Here is a 17502-nt window from a genome sequence, read left to right as displayed (position 1 = left end):
CGCTAACAAATGGTCTGCCATCGTCGTCTGGAGGGTGTTTACCACCTGATCACGTGATCGCTCCCGCTTGACCCAGCCAACGACCATGGACTCGCTCGATGCGCTGCGTTCTGTTCTCCCGTTGACGGTTCCGATACCGTCGCCGGTGAATAACACATCGCTACTTACTCCCAAAGACATTGCACGTGAAGAGGATTTGTTGCGTAATCCTGGATCGTTGCAAGCATGGTGGACCGCAATCCAAATAGCCAAAGAACAGGCGATCGCGTCCCAAAAAACTCAGGCACTGGGAAACCCCCTGCTGGGTCCACTGGCCAATCCAACGGCACGGAGCAATCTCCAACGACTGACTTATCTATTCGAGTCTGCTTTGGTCCATTTTCCGAGGAGCTACAAGCTATGGAAAGCATACCTTAGCATGCGCACATACTATGTCCTGGGGAAAGCAACGAAACAAAAGCGATCGGGTGCACGGAAAAAATACGCTACAATGCAAGAGATGATCGAGGAGGACGAATTTGACGCCGAGTCCTGGGAAGGTGGGCTGAATGGTGTTGTTGGCTGGGAAGAGTGGAAGGCACTTGTGGGTGTCTATGAGCGTGCATTGATGTGGCTTCCAACGGTACGTCGCCCCAAGTTGAGTCAAACTGTATGCTAATAACAGAGAGAACAGATGCCTCGCTTATGGCTCAACTACCTAACCATATTCAACCACCCCTGCCTCCCACCTGGGTTTTCCAAAACTCACGTTCGAAGAACTTACGACCGCGCGCTTAGAACGCTCCCTCCATCACTCCACAACCGTATCTGGCCGCGGTACCTCATATGGGCCGAACGTACGGGCGGGCCAACCACCGTGGCTGTCTTCAGGCGGTACATTGCCGTAGACCCGTCGATGACAGAACACTACACCAAACTGCTAATCGAAATGAAGCGCCCCTTGGAGGCTGCCAAGCTCCTTTTGGGACTTGCACGGAAAGCAGCGAGGGGAGAGTACGAGAGTCCAGAGGGCAAAAGTCCATACCAGCTGCTCGGGGAATGGCTCGATGTTGTGGAAGCTTGGGCCGAAGACGTCGGTCTTGACCCCGATGAAATCAAACCAGCGGAAGAACCCTCCAAGAAAGAGGAAGAAAAGGTCGAACCGGTTTCATCCACTGGGACGTTGATACGTTTGGCAGGACCTATGATACCAGCAGACGGCTCTGGAAAACCAGCAGAAACACGACTATACGATCCAGACGAAGATCCCACAAACACCCAAAAACTTGACATTGAGAAGATCATTCACAAAGATGGTCTGGAAATGTACAAAGACCAAGCTGGGAGACTCTGGACTGGATTGGCGACATATTGGATCAAGAGGGGTGAATTCGATCGGGTAAGTCTCCCAACACCCTTGTTACATTTCTGTGCGACTCACTTTTGTCATAGGCTACGGAAACTTTCGAAAAGGGCATGGCCAGTGTTCTCACTATTCGAGACTTTACACAGATCTTTGATGCATACGCTGAATTCTGCGAAACACTCATTTCTGCATTGATGGACGAGCTGGCTTCCCCTGAAGACGTATGTTTTTATATATTTTTGTCTCTTCGTGTCCATTGATTTTATTGTTACCTCTAGGACGAAGATACAGCCGAAACCGAAGCAGAACTCGATACCCGCATGCGCGCGTTTGAAAAACTCATGGACAGGCGGCCGTTCCTCGTAAACGATGTCCTCCTACGACGCAATCCAAACGACATACAAGAATGGGAGAAGAGAGTGGCGCTCTGGGGTGCAGATGACGAGAAGGTTTGCTTCTTCCCCACTACTCTTGTCCTTGCTTTAACTCGATCGTGTGCGCTTCTTTTTTCGTATTACAGGTGGCAGAAACGTACACCACAGCTCTCAAGACCATCAACCCTAAGAAAACAACCGCCAACGCACACCAACTCTATGTCAACTTTGCGAAATTCTACGAATCGGGCGGGGTCGAGGGGCAGAACCCCAAGGACCTCGAGTCGGCCCGGCGGGTTTTGGAAAAGGCGACCAAAGTGGAGTTCAAGCATGTGGACGAATTGGCAGAGGTCTGGATCGAATGGAGTGATATGGAGATTCGAAACGAGTAAGTTTCCGTTCAAGAGGAGAAATGAAGAGTGGTGCTGATGTGGGTGCAGGAACTTTGATGAAGCGATACGCGTTATGCAGCGTGCCACGGCCATACCGAAAAACGTGAAGATCAACTATCATGATCAGGTTGGTTTCATCAAAGCCCCTTGTTTCTTCTTGCTAACTTTGGTGGATAGTCATTACCAGTACAAGCACGCCTTTTCAAATCGCTCAAGCTCTGGTCGTGCTATGTAGATTTGGAAGAAGCGATAGGGACCGTAGAGAGCACGAAAGCGGTGTACGACAAGATGTTGGAATTGAAGATTGCTAATGCTCAAGTACATTCTTCTCTGCCGTTTTGACCGGGCTTTCTACTAACAGAACTCCAGGTGATTGTGAATTATGCAAGCTTTTTAGAGGACAACAACTACTTTGAAGATAGTTTCAAGGTATGCTTAGTAGTAAACCAAGCGCACTCCATGTACTAATGCAACTAGTACAGGTTTACGAACGAGGAGTCGAGCTATTCACCTTCCCAATTGCCTTTGAACTTTGGAATATTTACTTGGCCAAGTTCATCAAGCGATATGTACGTCCTTCGTTCCTTTTGATTTCATCGACCTAAACCCGTCTCACAGGGTGGCTCAAAACTCGAACGTGCGCGAGACCTGTTCGAACAAGCGCTCGAAAAATGTCCAGAAAAGCATTGCAAGCCCTTGTTCCTTATGTATGCCCAGCTGGAAGAGGAATACGGACTGGCGAAACGTGCGATGGATATATACGATCGTGCGACGCGGGTCGTTCTCGATCAGGACAAGTTCGATGTATGTCCCTCATCCCCTCAATACTACTGGCAATCAATACTAACGTGCAGATAGATGTTCACAATCTACATCGCAAAAGCCTCTTCTCTCTACGGCCTCCCGGCAACGCGCCCGATCTACGAACGAGCACTCCAAGTCCTCCCAAACAAACAAACCGCCGAACTCTGTCTCCGTTTCGCCCAGCTCGAGCGCAAACTCGGCGAAATCGACCGCGCGCGAGCAATCTATGCGCACGCCTCGCAATTCTGCGACCCTCGCACGAGCACCGAGTTTTGGAAAGCGTGGAACACGTTCGAGATCGAGACCGGGTCGGAGGATACGTTTAGGGAGATGCTCAGGATTAAGAGGAGCGTGCAGGCGCAGTATAACACCGAGGTCTCTTTCTTGGCTGCTCAGGCCCAAGGAGCGAAGAAGGCTGCGCTGGAGAAGGAGCTGGCGACCGCCAAGACGGACGCGATGGCTCAGGTTGAAGCCAAGACTGCGCCATCGTTCGTTGCTGGTAAAAAGGATGTGCCTGCGAATGGGCAAGAGAACGGAGAAGGGAATGCGGATGAGATCCAGATTGACGATGAGGAGTTTTGAGTTTCTGCAGTTTGTAGCGCGGAGGAATAATCGTGATCTAATTATGGGTGGCACAAGTATAGCCACATTGATATTCTCTTTACTGTGTGATGTAGTGCGCAACCTGCGCTAGGTTCGAAAAGCCCGGAAGCGCACAATGAGTCTATCTATTATTATGTAAGAGCGCTATCTCGTTCCTTACTACGAGAACCTGCCAATGGCAAACATAACTCGGACAGTAGGAATTCGGCTTTATTTTCCAGCATAGCGACAATTCCTATAAATACAACTCAAACTATTCGGCTATCGCACTACAAATCCTTCCCTTCGAGCCAGCGACTAAGCATAGCAAGAGCTTCTTTGGGTTTGTCGTACGGGACCTGGAACGAGGGATCGAGTTAATCTGATTCAAGATAGTTCAAACGCATACACTTACCATATGTCCCGCAGCATCAACGGTAGCAAACGTAAGTCCATTCGCAGAGCGAGTGAACCCGGCGACCTGACTGTCAACAATCCAGTTGCGGTCCTTTTGTGCTGTGAATTCAGCACTGCCAGTCCAGTCGAGGGCCATGACCCATTTTTGGTTGCCAACCTGGGTGGCACATCAACACGACAGCCACAACAAACAATGCATATGAATATGGTCTCACCCAGTTGCAAATCCAATCATACGTTCCTACATAAACAAGTACTTTGATACCGCGCTCGAGCAGGCCGGCAACATACCACTGATTCGAGTGGAAATGATCGAGCGATGCGGAGAAGCGCACTCCAACGTCGCGGGAGCACCCGGTATAGTTACCAATAGAAGGGTGGACGCCAAGGGCCTTTCTAGTTTCTGGCCGGTCGAGGAAAGTATTAATGTGTTCTGTGATAGGATAACACAAGGAGCTCTGGAGTTCCTCAGGCTTGCAAGGCTGGTCAAGGATTAGCAAGACAGAACAGCCCTCTTTGTTAATTCAGCAAACCTTGGTCATGTCATATGGGTTACGTCCTGTATTGTATTTAATCGCAATTTAGTTCCGTATATAGAAGAAACCTCACCAGTTGCTTGATAGGGGAGCGAAAGTGCTTCATTGCAAAAGCCAGCAGCTAGACTACATGCGACAGGGTCGGTCTGCTCGACACAGTCTTTCTGATACATTTTCAGGCAGCGATGAAGCTAAAAATATTGTTAATAATGGTGCCTCGACTCTGCTGGGCATGGCCTACTTGTTGTTTCATGGTAACACAAGTTTTAATATCCTGAAATGGTACAACTGACAAGTTCTTGCATTGAATGTCGTAGTAACCTTCCCACATGCTATTTATAGAATGAGCACCCGTGTTTCTAAAATATTACAGTACGTACGTTTTAAAATCTGTCAGTCCGTTCCCGATAAGAACCGACTTTAGGTTAATTGGTTCAAAACCACCAGCCTCAGCCCGCGAGTTCTGGTCGACAATTTCAGACGCAAATACTGGCAAGTATCGGCCCTATTATAGAGTCGAGATAAGCTTAGGGCTCATTCTTATTCGCTTTGCACATACCCCGTAGGACTCGCCAGACATATGGAACTCTCGCTGCGGAGACTTTGTGAAGGCTATCAAAGGTGGTCACAATGAATAAACGTACCCCCTTGAACTTCGAGAAAGTCTCAAAGAAAATGGTTACGAATGCCTGGACGTTTTTTGCTGCATCTTCGGTGGTGCTAACGGTCTCACCATAGTCTGCAAGGAATTAGTCAATCGACTTGTAGAGTTAGATGTTTCCACAGACCTGCGTAACTAAATCCAACACCAACTCTGAAAAGGGCTTAGCTTTAGTATTTGTGTGCAAGTAATCGTACATACGGCTATATTTCTGTTAGTTTAGAGATGACAAAAGGGTACACATTATAATTACCTGATCTAGGAAAAACAGATTGGCTTTGTTGTTCCAAGAATATGGATTCCAGTCTGTTCCATTAGAACCGGATTGCAGAGGGCCACGAATACTACACGGTCCGAGTTCCATAAATAGCCCCAAAGATGAGGAGCATCCTGGACCACCATTGATCCTACGAAAACAGGCGATATGAGCGATTTCTAAATGAATGACACAAACTCACTTACCACATAAGAACAGGATCTGAGTCTGGGTCATTTCTACTCTCAAAGAAATAGAAAAACAAATGTTTTGCGCCGTAATCGACATCGAGATAACCCGAGTACATCCTGATAAAATATTACTAGTTAGATTGAGAAAATAGTTTAGTATATTTACGTACCTTACGGTTGGATCACAAAAGTCCTTCACGCGCTTGACTCTAACCTGGTGAGAAGGGAAGGCCTGATGGCCGAGTACACTAAAGTCTTCGGCTGAGAGGGACGAGAGTTCAAGGTGTTGAACATTTGAACCATAGGCTGTTAGATTCGATTGTAACCCAGGACGAGCAAAATTGGGGTTAAGCCGCAAAGGTGATTGCTCCCCATGTTGTGCCACTGCGGTCAGGGCAAGGCCTGCAGCAAGCGTAAAACCCGATAAGTATCTCATAGCGGCAACGCGTACAAGTCCAATGCGGGGCCTTTGTGTATCGTTTATAACTCCAGTCCCTGCATGGCGAAGCAGGACCCTGAGAGTGTCCACATGCACCGATTGCCTGCGAAGGTACGCATCACTGGCTTTGCACTAACTGTGAGGTGTATCGCCCGGCACGATGACTAACTCATTTCGGCCTCTGGAAGATTCCAGGCTTGGGCATTCATAATGGGGCGACTCCCTCTCTCCCTGGCGCTTAACGCAGCCGGCCGACGTCAACCCGGTTGACCAGTCCTCAATGCCCCCATTTCTCACGAGCTTCTGGTGCTGCACCACTTCATAGATTCGCCGTGTATTCTGCTTCGGTTCAAAAGTTATACTTACTACCGGTAGACATGAGTCCACCCATCAAATCAATTTAGCACATGCATGCAGCATCAGTATCGATCGGATCAACGAAAATCCGAAAGGCTGCTGATGTGTTATGTATAACTGGGCTCACTGCGTGCGTCCATAAAGTGGTAATATGTAGCACTCCATCACTCACTTGAGTGTATATATCGAATGAAAGTTGATAATGATAAGTACAGATAGCATGTATGTACGAGCACAAGGCCTGTAAACTCTATGTAAACAAACTATAAACGATGCCGTACCATAAACAAAAAGTCAAACAGCATATAAGTACTGATCTCAATATTCCCCAACCTTTATAGTAATCAATGTCTTCTGGATCACTGCTCACGATCGCTTCTCTATAGCATTCGACCATGCATTCCATAGCAGCGCTCCATGACCTGCCGACGGGCGTAGAAGCTGATGCACATCCTCCCATTACACTCCGTAGGGTCGCATTGCACACTAACCGGTGAAGCAGTGCCGCATACTGTCTCGATAACACCTGGAACTTCTTTGTTCCGGGATAAAATTGGTCGCTCCAGTTAGTCAGGCTGGAATCCAAACGATTGGCTCTGTGTTGGAGCAGCAGCCCCGTGCGTTCATGTTGTACAAGGTCGCGAGTACCATCAGCATCGAGCCCAACCACGGGTAACCCAGAAGCTAGGGCTTCCAGTATAACCTGCCCAAAAGTTTCGGTATAAGATGGAAATCTGAGTCGCATCCTTATATCAGAGGAACGTTCATCCTCAAACAAAATACTTGAGAACTACTTACGCAAAAATATCGGCGCTGGCATAACATTTGGTCAGTTGTTCACCGGACAAATGTCCAGTAAAACGCGCTGGTATCCCTTTGCAACGACACAAGTCTTCCAGAGATGCCCTTGCTGGCCCCTCTCCAACGAATATAAATAGCGGCAACGCTGTCGACCCTCCAAGCATATCCAGGAGATGTCCGTAAGACTCGATTAGAAAATGGAGATTTTTTTCATAGGATCTGTTTAATCAAAGTCTCAGCTAATTGTACGAATACAATTTTAATTATGAGCCAATTGCAAGGATACTCACAGTCGACCCGCATATAGTATAACGCACTGCTCACTCCGGTAAGCATGGCCGTTATTTTCAGAAGGAATGGGCGAAGGAGGTGGTGTTAGTGGGTATACATTCTTGTTAGTCCACGGATCGGACCGCCCAGGGGAGTTCTTGATTCCCCATTCACCCCTCAGCGCAGGGCAGCGTTTATGGGCACTAAAGGCTTTCAGGTCCACTCCTCTAGGCCATATGCGAGTGTTTTGGACACCTTTGTGCATCAGCGTCGCCGCTGTCGAGAACGTCGGGCAAGCGGTTAACCGACATCGAGAATGGATATACCGAATCCACCTCCACATTATAGGCTCCATGAACTTTAGCCCAAACAGCGAGGCATACCTTCCTATTCCATCAGTTTATCTCAGAAGCACTTTGAATAAAGCACGCTCACGTCGGGAGGTTAGTATGAAAGCTTGCTACTATGGGAGCGTTTGGTGATGCCCATCGAGGACCACACCAACCACTCTGCAAAGCATGAAGAACCTGAGGCCCTAGCCAGATAGGATCCACAACATGGATTACGTCGGGATCCTAGGTGAGAAGTACCAAATTAGCAATATGGAAGTACTTTGGACTTTGGGCCTCGAAAGCTTACAAATTCTTGGATTGATTGGAGGAACTTTGGTCGCAAGAAATTGAGTTTCAAGTCTGGGTAAAGCATCAAAGGAATGCCAACGGTCCCAATTATGGGATATGTCTCATATGTGAGCTACAGCATTTTATGAGCCACAAAAGAGAAATAAAGACATATCATGATCATGCTACACGCACCATATTTACTTCAGGACCCAAGATTATAACTTCATGCCCCTCATTCTTGAGATGATTCAATAACTGGGCCAGGCACCTTGTCACCCCGTCGACCTTGGGAAGAAAGTTCTCTACACAATTGCTTAGCTCCTGAGAGTAATGGAATTAACCAAGCAAACCTGTGATGAGGGCAACTTTCAGCGGCCTTTTCTCGCATCCTTTTCGTAGCACCATGGTTTACAAGTAGAGGTGGTAAGTTCAGTCGTTAGTAGGGCTAGCTCCTGCTATTTTATTCCCCTGCTAACTGTGTTTTCAGCATCCTTATCGCGCTTGGCCATAGGTATATGCAGTGTACTGTAAAGAAGACACTGATCGCACCAATCATGTTCAGGAAGCTTCGCACGAGCAGCTATCACGTGCGAACCTTTTTTTTTTTTTTTTTTTTGATACATTTCCATATATAAGCAATACGGGAGCTACATGCGAACTAGGCAAACCGCTCAACACGTGCGAACCTCCCAAACAATAGACAGCTCCGCGTGAAAGGCCGAACTTGAGCACGTTTGAATTTAGAGCCACTACCTCTGAAAGTCACTCTCAGAGCGCGTTGGCAAGTTTCACCAAAGGGATAGTATTACGTATTGGTACAAGATGCAAGGTACAGCCAAAGAATAATCAGACATGGCGATAAATCAATGATTAAAGGCTCGATCCTATGCGCTCAGAACTCTATGCCCCAAGGCTTTTTGTCAATAGTTTGCGAAAGAACTCGAAGCCGTGACTTCCATTCATCTCCCCCAACATAAGCGCCGCACATACGGCGCTTACCTGTAAATGCTGAGCGCCCGTGCAGCACCCGATGATTGTCCACAACCACAGCGGTTCCCGCCGTCAGCTGTACCCAAAACTCGGCATCCGAGCTAGTCAAGCAACGATTCCACGAGCGCAACGCATCGTACCTAGGCAAGCATTATTTCTCTGTTCAATACAGAATACACCGATACTCACCAGTCATCTACCAACACGGGGTCAATGTACTTGAGTGCACTCCTGTCATCATTGTTGTAACGTATTCCCGTGAGTTCTCCGTTTATGCCTTTCTTGAGGATTGAGAAGGGTTCGTCGGGAATGTACAAGGAGTCTGCGTCTCCTGCTGCATGGGCGCTGATTTTTACTTCGGTTAGGAGCTCGTAGTGCGAGGGGTACTTCTCTCGGAGCTTTGCGGCTGCATAGAATCCATCAACGAGCAAAGTTTGACCACCAAGTCCTTCATGAGACAATAGATGGAACAATTGTAGCCCGCATGGATCGGACTTGATTCGTGATAAATGAATGTCTCGAGACGGATAGAGAACAGAATCTTACCAGATAGGTTGTATCTGTATGTGCCCCCAAAGCCAGGTTGGTATATGCTGTGTCCCCATGTTTCAGGTCAGAGGTAAAATCCCAGAAGCCTCCATCTAAATATTGGTGTTAGAGCCTCACTAGTAATTACTCATCAAGAAAAGCTTGCATTTAGTATCACGAATGAACGCGATGCGCCGTGTCAGGCTTTCTGTATCTTTGGGGTTGGGTGGAACTCCCGAAACGAAGCAAAACCCAAACTCGTCCTATGATCAAAGGGTTTAGCCGAAGTGCCCAGTCGAAATGATGCCTCCACGTACAATCTTTTGAAGCCATTTGTATACCCCCGCGTCGTTTCTCATGACTTCTTCGTATGATACCGTCGGAGGAGATTGCTGTATAGTAGACCCCCAAAGAGTCTTGCTACAAGCAAGTAAACGAGTTTAGGTATAATCAAGTGCGCGGTGTCAGAGGTTCATACCTGCCATTGTGAAGGGCGAATGAATGCCTCATAGGAGGATCATATGAGCTTCGGGAGAGCCATTCCCAAGGATAAGTTGAAACATGCCGAGGGGATTCCGTCCCTGTTTAAAGTATCTAAATGGAAAAAACCAATCCTCATGTAAGCAATGAACTTACAAGTTACCTCTAGCCCGCTGGGCCGGCTTTCGACTCTCGTTGGTTGAACATCCGGAGGAATCTGAGAGTTTTTGGGATAAGGAACACACCACAGTCTTTCGGTGCAAAATCTCATCTCACCTCGAATGTATTCACAAGACGCTGTTTAGTGACAGGGTGCAGACAATCAGCACACCGACAATGATCGCGCAACCAGATATGGTGACTATCACCAACAATTAGTACCAAAGCCCCAATCCGGCATAGCCCAATGGACTTACAAATGCGAAGTCACTGTGTTGCTCCAACCAACCGATACTTTCCGTTCGCTACTTGCCACGTGAGGAAGTCCCACTGATCTTGTTCCTTTTAGGGCGGCCGCCACGTTTGGGCCGCGGGAAAGTTCGGAGCCAACGGGGATGTCACGAGAGAAAGATAGGGGCGGTTGGAAGCGCTGTTCCGCTGTGGAACTTTGTGCAGCGGTTGCAGGTTTCAGCGTACCACCAGTACTAGATATATAACGAGAGAGAGTTGCCTATGCATTATTCATCGCACCGGGTAGTTCACTTCTCAGCTGCCAGCATAACTCACCATCACGGGCCGGACTTGACGGTTCCGCCTGCTTCGTCGTGTGATCAGAGCCCAAACTGGAAACAAGGCGGACGGAGTACCTTTGTAGTGCAAATAATTCCTTATAAATCCTCATTTTAACGTAGTTGGAAGACCAGTCGTAAAGTATGGCAAGATCTGAGCTGTGGTTGCACTGTGAGAGCTGCTCACGGTTGTCGTTGGATTTTGAGTTTTAAAAGCCGGTGCGAGCCGGGAAGTCGCTGGGCCTGTGAAATTGATGATATGGTTTTGCAATCCATGGTTTCTCCGTTGATGAGACGCATTTATTAAACTATTCGTACAATTTATCGAGCTAAAATTTTCAACTAGGATAGGACGTTCGCGCGTAGAAATCGACACTGGGATAATAAAAATACAGTAGCGGGGAAATGCAACCAAGCTTGGCAGGTCTGTACTGTCTTCGTGTTACTTGGCTGGCGGAGGTCCCGACGGAGGCGCATAGTGTGTCGGAGGGGGTCCATTGGGCTACAAATAACGAGATCAGCACATCCAGGAGCAGTGAATTTGTTTGGTGCACTCACAGGAGCATATCCACCACCATTGCCTTGATAACTTGGAGTTGGGAATTGAGGTCCGTTTACAGGGTAATCTGGGGATCTGTGCCATAATTTTGGTTAATAGTCGGCTGAGTACTCCTATGAGATTTGACGCACCCATATCCATGTCCAGTCTCATTCTGGTAGTCTGAATTCCCCGGATAAGGTTGATAGCCACCAGGCTGTTGAGGTGGCTTGTCATGGTGGATGGGGCCAGACCCGGCAGGAACGAAGCCACCTCCGTTAGCTCGGCGAGCTCTGCGTCGACGGAGCATTACGAAGCAACACACTAGAGCCAGAACTAAAAGCCCAGCGATGGCTAGACAAATATATATATTAGATAGAAATCTCAATCGGCTTTCCAAGAAACACACCGATGGCAACACCCATTCCGATTCTCGCAGCTCTCGAGAGCCCACCGCGGCACCTGTATCTCCCCAACCTAGATATATGATTAGTTTCTTATCCTTGGGTGTCGAATGAGGAACCGTACCTGTCATAATAGCATGATCTCGCATCCGCGACTGGAATGTTGGCCAAAGCTAGAGCCAAGCTACCAACAAGCACCTTTGAGTAGTTATTCATGGTGGGAGGACTGCGGGTAAATGAATCGCTGGTGGGCGTGCGTACAGTCTTTATATGCAACTACACGCCTATAGCTATGGAGCAATTGCGATGAGGTGACTATGCTGGTACGTCATGCGCTCCACGCGCGTGCCAGTGAGATCTTATTACGTTGTGGCTTGACTATATATTCGGTCAGACCAAGGCCTCTTCAATTACATAATGGGTTTGATTAGGTCCAGCGCCTGGTGGGCTGAGCAACCCGGGCTGACTAGGCCTAGGCCAGCCGATTTACACATTTGTAGCACTTATTATGAGGAAAACTCGGCTATGTACTGTTGATAATACTCGCGTCCTCTAGTACTTGCATGCTACGCTGTCGTAGACTCAGAGACAGGTTCATTTGGATTGTTCTATATTCATTAACATCTTGACCCACATCCCAATTTAATGAGGAGCAGGATACTCATTTGTGAGAATGAAATGCATGACTTATGGCTGAGTAGGATTATTGGATAGACACGGTAGCATTCAAGTACTTGTAAGAGGATAAAGCGAATCAGTCAAATCTACCTAACAAAATCACAATATTTGTAGCTTTAGCGAACACTCTGGAGCTCCCATGGCATGTGGGAGCTCTCCAGGGGCTCCAGATATTTTCATAGTGTAGACATGGCTGCATTAATGTTACACTCAGGCCTTGGGTGATGATGTAAGTATTGTTCCACTGCATACATTCTTTGCGCCACATCCGATGATAGCATTGCTTCGCAAGCCTAGAACAATAATACCCCGCTTTCTTTGAAGTGTACAGGAAACATTATCACTGTTTAACGCACACATACGTATGCGTGGGAAGTATAGCACGGCGTAAACCTCTGTCGAAATTGTAAGATCTCCTTAGGAACGACACTGATATTAGTTAATTATATATACAAGCACGAGCTTTCTATAATGGATTATAATCGCTATGACCATGATGATAGACTGCTGATCTTTATGCATATATATTGTTCGTTAGTCAAAACCTCACATCTTTGTCTGTGGGGGCTGATAGCTAGGCGGACTTGGACCCGTCTATACATATCTTAGCAGTGAGCGCAATATAAAGCAAACAAACATACCTGTGGTGACCAGTTCGCGTTGCTCGAAGTGTGCGCAGGCTCCGGCATACGCAGCTCCTGACTAAATCGTCGAGATTGATAAGTTTTAGCACCAAGGGTCGATTTCAAAATTCCAAACTCATTGACTACCACACTCACTTCTTATCAAAAGCGTATGGATTGTATGAACCTGCCTGCTGGAACGGAGGCTGAGCCGATCTATCCAAGCCACCTTCAGCTTGGTTATAGTAGTGATGGTGGGATATTTCAATGACACGTCCTCGTCGAAGAAAAAGAAAATCCACAAAAGACCTCCCGTGCCTTCGCAGATAAATGAACATAAATACGTAGAATATGATGATGAGACCAAAGATGCCTGGATAACGTTTGTTATCAATTTGAGCAAAACAATAAGCAGAAACTCAAGAAGCTAATTACCGATCATTACTCCTATAATAGTCTTTACCGTTGAGCTCATAGCAGAACCGGGATCATGATTAGGTTGGTTGGTCGTCCTAACAAGATTTAAATGGGGTTTTAAGTTGAATTTGACTCGGACGTGAAGTTGAGCAAACAGAACCCGTACCATTGAGCTTTAGACGGCTTGGTCGCGTTTAACAGAACCAAGGTAAATGCAAAGGGATTTAATATTACAAGCCGCATATTCATGACGGAAGAGGGAACTATACGTCCATCAACCAAACAGCATTCGTGATTTTATATAGTGGTAAAGTCCTATCCCCGGAGGGCCCCACAGCAAGGCTGTTCGTACTGTGCCGGCACGCATGTTTGTGGCGCTAAGGCACCGCATGTACTGACTGCTATAGATGTACTGTGCTCAGAAGATCAGTATAATCAGAAGATAAACCCATAGAGACGCCGTAATTCGGAGATCCGAGTTGTGATGCGAAGCTACTTGGAAGTCATGCATATACCCTAACAAGAGCTATATAGGGCGTTAATATCAGACATATCTGGGCCCTTTCTGTACACTGATAGTCAAAAGAAGATTTTTTAGGGCGCTGTAATGCATGAAACCAGAGAGCCATCACTTTAATACACGAGGGCCAATACCGAACTGTCGCTACCAAAGAAGTGGTGCAACGTACCTCGCGGGACCGCATGACCAGTGCTGAGCCTAGGAAGTCGATACTTACGGTATTATGTAGCCGCTCCACCAATCGGCTGCGAGTATCGACCACTTCCCGCCGACAGACGGGTCGAGCAACATGCTAGTTCTCTTCTCCTCCCTACCACCATTCCCTGTCGCCATGATGTCGAGCGTAGATAACCTACCCGGCCTGTGAGTCGTACTCATGCCTCGGGGGACGCTGGCTCACGTGTGAACTCGTTAATGCGACTCGGGCACCTCTCCACCTTGCCGGTTTGCACTTGGCACTGTGGCAGAAGGCCTTCTCATGTAAACAGCTGGGTGGCTGTCAGAAGCAAGAAGTCCGAGGCTCGGTATCGAAATATGATATCGCATACATGCCTTGTGCTCACTATATTTCCCTGTAAAAACCGCCTAATAGCTATAGAAAGTATTTAATACAGAAGTAGATTCATGTACAATTGATTATCTATATATACAAGTATTATCGGTGGTAGAGTGTAGTTGCTATGTTATGATATTAGATTATTGATGTTCATGCATGCATATCACCCAGAAATTCAAAGCTCAAACCTTTTCCTGTGGAGGTGGGTAGTCGGGCGGGTTTGGCCCTCCCTGTGCATATCTTAGCCTCAAGTACGAACTAGAAAAGAGCAAGCTTACCTGTGGTGTCCAATTGTTTGAAGTGTGCACAGGCTCTGGCATACGTATCCCCTGACTGAAACACCAACGTTATTAGCACTAAGGATTAAACTGAGAGTTGAGTTTGCCAACTGCCACACTTACTTTTGATCAGAAGTGTATGGGCTGTACGAGCCTGGCTGCTGAAACGAGGTTTGAGCCGGTCCATTTAAACCACTTTCGGCCTGGTTATAATGATGATGATGATGGGATACTTCGATGAGGCCTCTTCGCCTTCGGAAAAGGAGAAAATCCACGAAAGATTTCCCATGTTTTCGCAGATAAAAGAACATAAATATATAAAATATGATAGTGAGGCCAAAGATGCCTAAGTGATAATTTAATATAGCTCTGAGTGGCGACGTGATTAGGATTGATTGTGAGATCAATCACCGGCTATGATTCCTATGACAGCCTTTACCGCTGTACTCATGCTGGAACTTGGTCCATCATTAGGGGGCCTGACAAAACATGAATAATCACTTCATTCAAACTCGGTGTGAACGCCCGTACCATTGAGCTTCAGACATTTGGGTCGCGCTTAGCAGAATCAAGGTCACGAAGAAACGGTTTAACATTGTAAATGGAAAGGACCTGATACAAGAAACGGGATATTGCTCTCCTTGTTTGGGTAGCACCCATGAATTTATACACTGGTAAAGTACTATATCCCCGGAATACCCGGTGGAAAGATGGGTGGGGCCGCTCGTGCTGTGCCAGCATCTGGTTGGCGCTACGGCACGGCATGCGCTCACTGCGAAGTAGGTTTATATCGCCCTTGGCGGATGGGCGCAATCAACAAGAAAGTCTATAGATGCGTTGGGAGTCAGGGGCCGACGTCATGATGAGGAGCTTAGGTATGCATATACTCTCCCCTCCGGTCATGCCAAATAGCAATAGTAAGCATGCCCGAAAGCTTTCCCCGTAACCGGAAAAAACCCCGCATCAGAGCGGGCCTCTTTGAGTCCCATCATCCAGCGAACCGTACAACGCCCATTTTAACAAGAACTCGTGGTTGTTCGTTGATCAAAATGATCCACCACGTTCACCGCCCATCCTATCGAAAGCTGTCTGCCAGTTCCGCACGACTCGGATAGGACAGTCAAGCAACGGTTTACCAGGAAGACAGATACGTCTACTGGATAGACGCAGGATGTTCGGACCCATGCATATGGTAGAGACACTGACGTGCAGGCCCCTATCATACGTGTATTATACTAATACGATTTAGCCAGTGACCAGGTTGCGCGGGTTCACGGTGAACCCCAAAAGTACGGAAAATCCGCATGACGTCCAGATTTTGCCAGACATCCGCACCTAAAATCGCAGAATCCGCACCTTGACGACACACAGGGGTGAGTTGAGGATGCGGATTCATGGAGAAACTGGTCGGATTTTGCCAACACTCCGCATATAACGCGCGATTTTTTACGTTCAGAAAATCCGCACTTTTGGGGTCCACCGTGGTTCAACACACGGATACGCCCGTCTCTGAGACATTTTTGCTTCAGGGTGAACCCCTATTGATACGCCGTACAGGTAGATATAGCTGTGCGAGAACTCAACAGACGTACCGTGATGCACACTGAGGGGTGTATATGTCATCATGCGATCAGGGTGTCTCTCTCTCAGAATAACTTGCCCAGAAAGCTCCACGCCGAACAGTGATATGGTGGGATCCTTTCAACCATGACACACATCTGGCAAGTTTCGATCTGGATATAGATCAAATCCCAAGGGACATGGCCAAAAAACCTCACGAATGTACACGTTGATCAAGGATCACCAGAACGCGGGGCGCGTTCGCCTGTATCTATCAAGTGATCGTGACCTCATCACTACTACTTTAATACAGTTCTGCAAGTCTACTGTGGACAGCAACGTTTGTATTCAAGAGCCTCGTCCATCCAACACCTCTCGCTTGCACAAGTCAGTCATATGACGTCATAAGCAAATATTATTCGTCATCGCGCCGATCGTTACAGTACATCATTGTACTGGCTGAGTACAGGTTCGAGAGAGCCAACTAAAAATACACTGGTATAGGTCCTTGAATAGCGAGATAGTTTAAGATGCGAGAGGGGAGCCTGTTGCGTGTTTCAGGCTCTTTTAAACACACAATAGCGATGGAATAAGACTGGGAAAGAGCATAAATGTTGATGAATAAACAAGGGAACATATGCCAAACATACCGAATACGAATAGGAAAGAGAAAGAAAACTACAAGTACATTACGCGCCCAGCGCCGAGACTTTTTCCCGAAGTGATGGTGGGATGGGAGCCTCTTTTGACACTTCGCGTAATGCACGAGCGTAGTATGGTGATGAAGGGGAGCCCGACCCGGTGCTAAGATGTCCGGTATGTTGGTTGGAATTGGACGTGGCTATAGAGATAGGTTTCGGGTCTTTGGGTGACGACTCGTCCGGGTTGAAAGGATACTCGAAAAGATTAGACGTGGAGAATGGTGTGCCTATGGACTTGGTCAGTGATATGCCAACATCGATGCCGGAGCCGAGCTCACCGATGAACTCATCACTGGGGGAATGGGCCGGTACTGGGTGGCCCTGGGCAATGACCCGTCTGTTGTATGACGTGCGATCGGGTGGAGTAAGTAGTACACGATCGAGCTCCTCGTCGTTGGAAGAGTCCGTTGGGAAGCGCGAGAGGGCAGGGGTGTACTTGGGTGAACCTGTCAT

At 47.5% G+C, this 17502-nt stretch overlaps 4 protein-coding genes across 4 annotated transcripts; 1 reads left to right on the top strand and 3 right to left on the bottom strand.

Annotated features, from left to right (window-relative positions):
* Positions 1-85: 85 nt before the first annotated feature.
* On the top strand, positions 86-3497 carry RhiXN_03222 (pre-mRNA-splicing factor SYF1; the record flags this gene model as incomplete). Its single annotated transcript, XM_043323039.1, has 11 exons — positions 86-622; positions 674-1378; positions 1432-1566; positions 1624-1794; positions 1866-2107; positions 2160-2238; positions 2289-2429; positions 2481-2540; positions 2594-2680; positions 2730-2915; positions 2970-3497. 11 exons carry the CDS (start codon positions 86-88, stop codon positions 3495-3497), a joined length of 2871 nt encoding a protein of 956 aa, XP_043178535.1.
* Positions 3498-3787: 290 nt separating this feature from the next.
* On the bottom strand, positions 3788-10775 carry RhiXN_03221 (Serine carboxypeptidase; the record flags this gene model as incomplete). Its single annotated transcript, XM_043323038.1, has 31 exons — positions 3788-3856; positions 3913-4071; positions 4130-4387; positions 4448-4473; positions 4524-4641; positions 4692-4782; positions 4831-4955; positions 5010-5042; positions 5095-5189; positions 5239-5262; positions 5313-5322; positions 5365-5518; positions 5574-5675; positions 5729-5960; positions 6688-7088; positions 7153-7374; positions 7446-7628; positions 7681-7812; positions 7861-8000; positions 8065-8178; positions 8241-8350; positions 9048-9178; positions 9228-9532; positions 9585-9679; positions 9745-9829; positions 9884-9986; positions 10045-10147; positions 10203-10263; positions 10323-10407; positions 10463-10716; positions 10773-10775. The coding sequence occupies 31 exons, from the start codon at positions 10773-10775 to the stop codon at positions 3788-3790; spliced, it is 4023 nt and encodes a 1340-aa protein (XP_043178534.1).
* A 441-nt stretch (positions 10776-11216) lies between these two features.
* RhiXN_03220 (uncharacterized protein) lies at positions 11217-11932 on the bottom strand (the record flags this gene model as incomplete). The annotated part of the gene is made up of 5 exons (XM_043323037.1): positions 11217-11276; positions 11333-11408; positions 11465-11666; positions 11722-11789; positions 11841-11932. 5 exons carry the CDS (start codon positions 11930-11932, stop codon positions 11217-11219), a joined length of 498 nt encoding a protein of 165 aa, XP_043178533.1.
* Positions 11933-17037: 5105 nt separating this feature from the next.
* RhiXN_03219 (uncharacterized protein) lies at positions 17038-17502 on the bottom strand (the record flags this gene model as incomplete). Its single annotated transcript, XM_043323036.1, has 2 exons — positions 17038-17276; positions 17328-17502. 2 exons carry the CDS (start codon positions 17500-17502, stop codon positions 17038-17040), a joined length of 414 nt encoding a protein of 137 aa, XP_043178532.1.

This window comes from Rhizoctonia solani, chromosome 3, assembly GCF_016906535.1.
Source record: "Rhizoctonia solani chromosome 3, complete sequence".
NCBI lineage: Eukaryota > Fungi > Basidiomycota > Agaricomycetes > Cantharellales > Ceratobasidiaceae > Rhizoctonia > Rhizoctonia solani.
The sequence above is the reverse complement of the archived record's forward strand: the minus strand, read 5'-3'. Positions and strand labels throughout refer to the sequence as shown.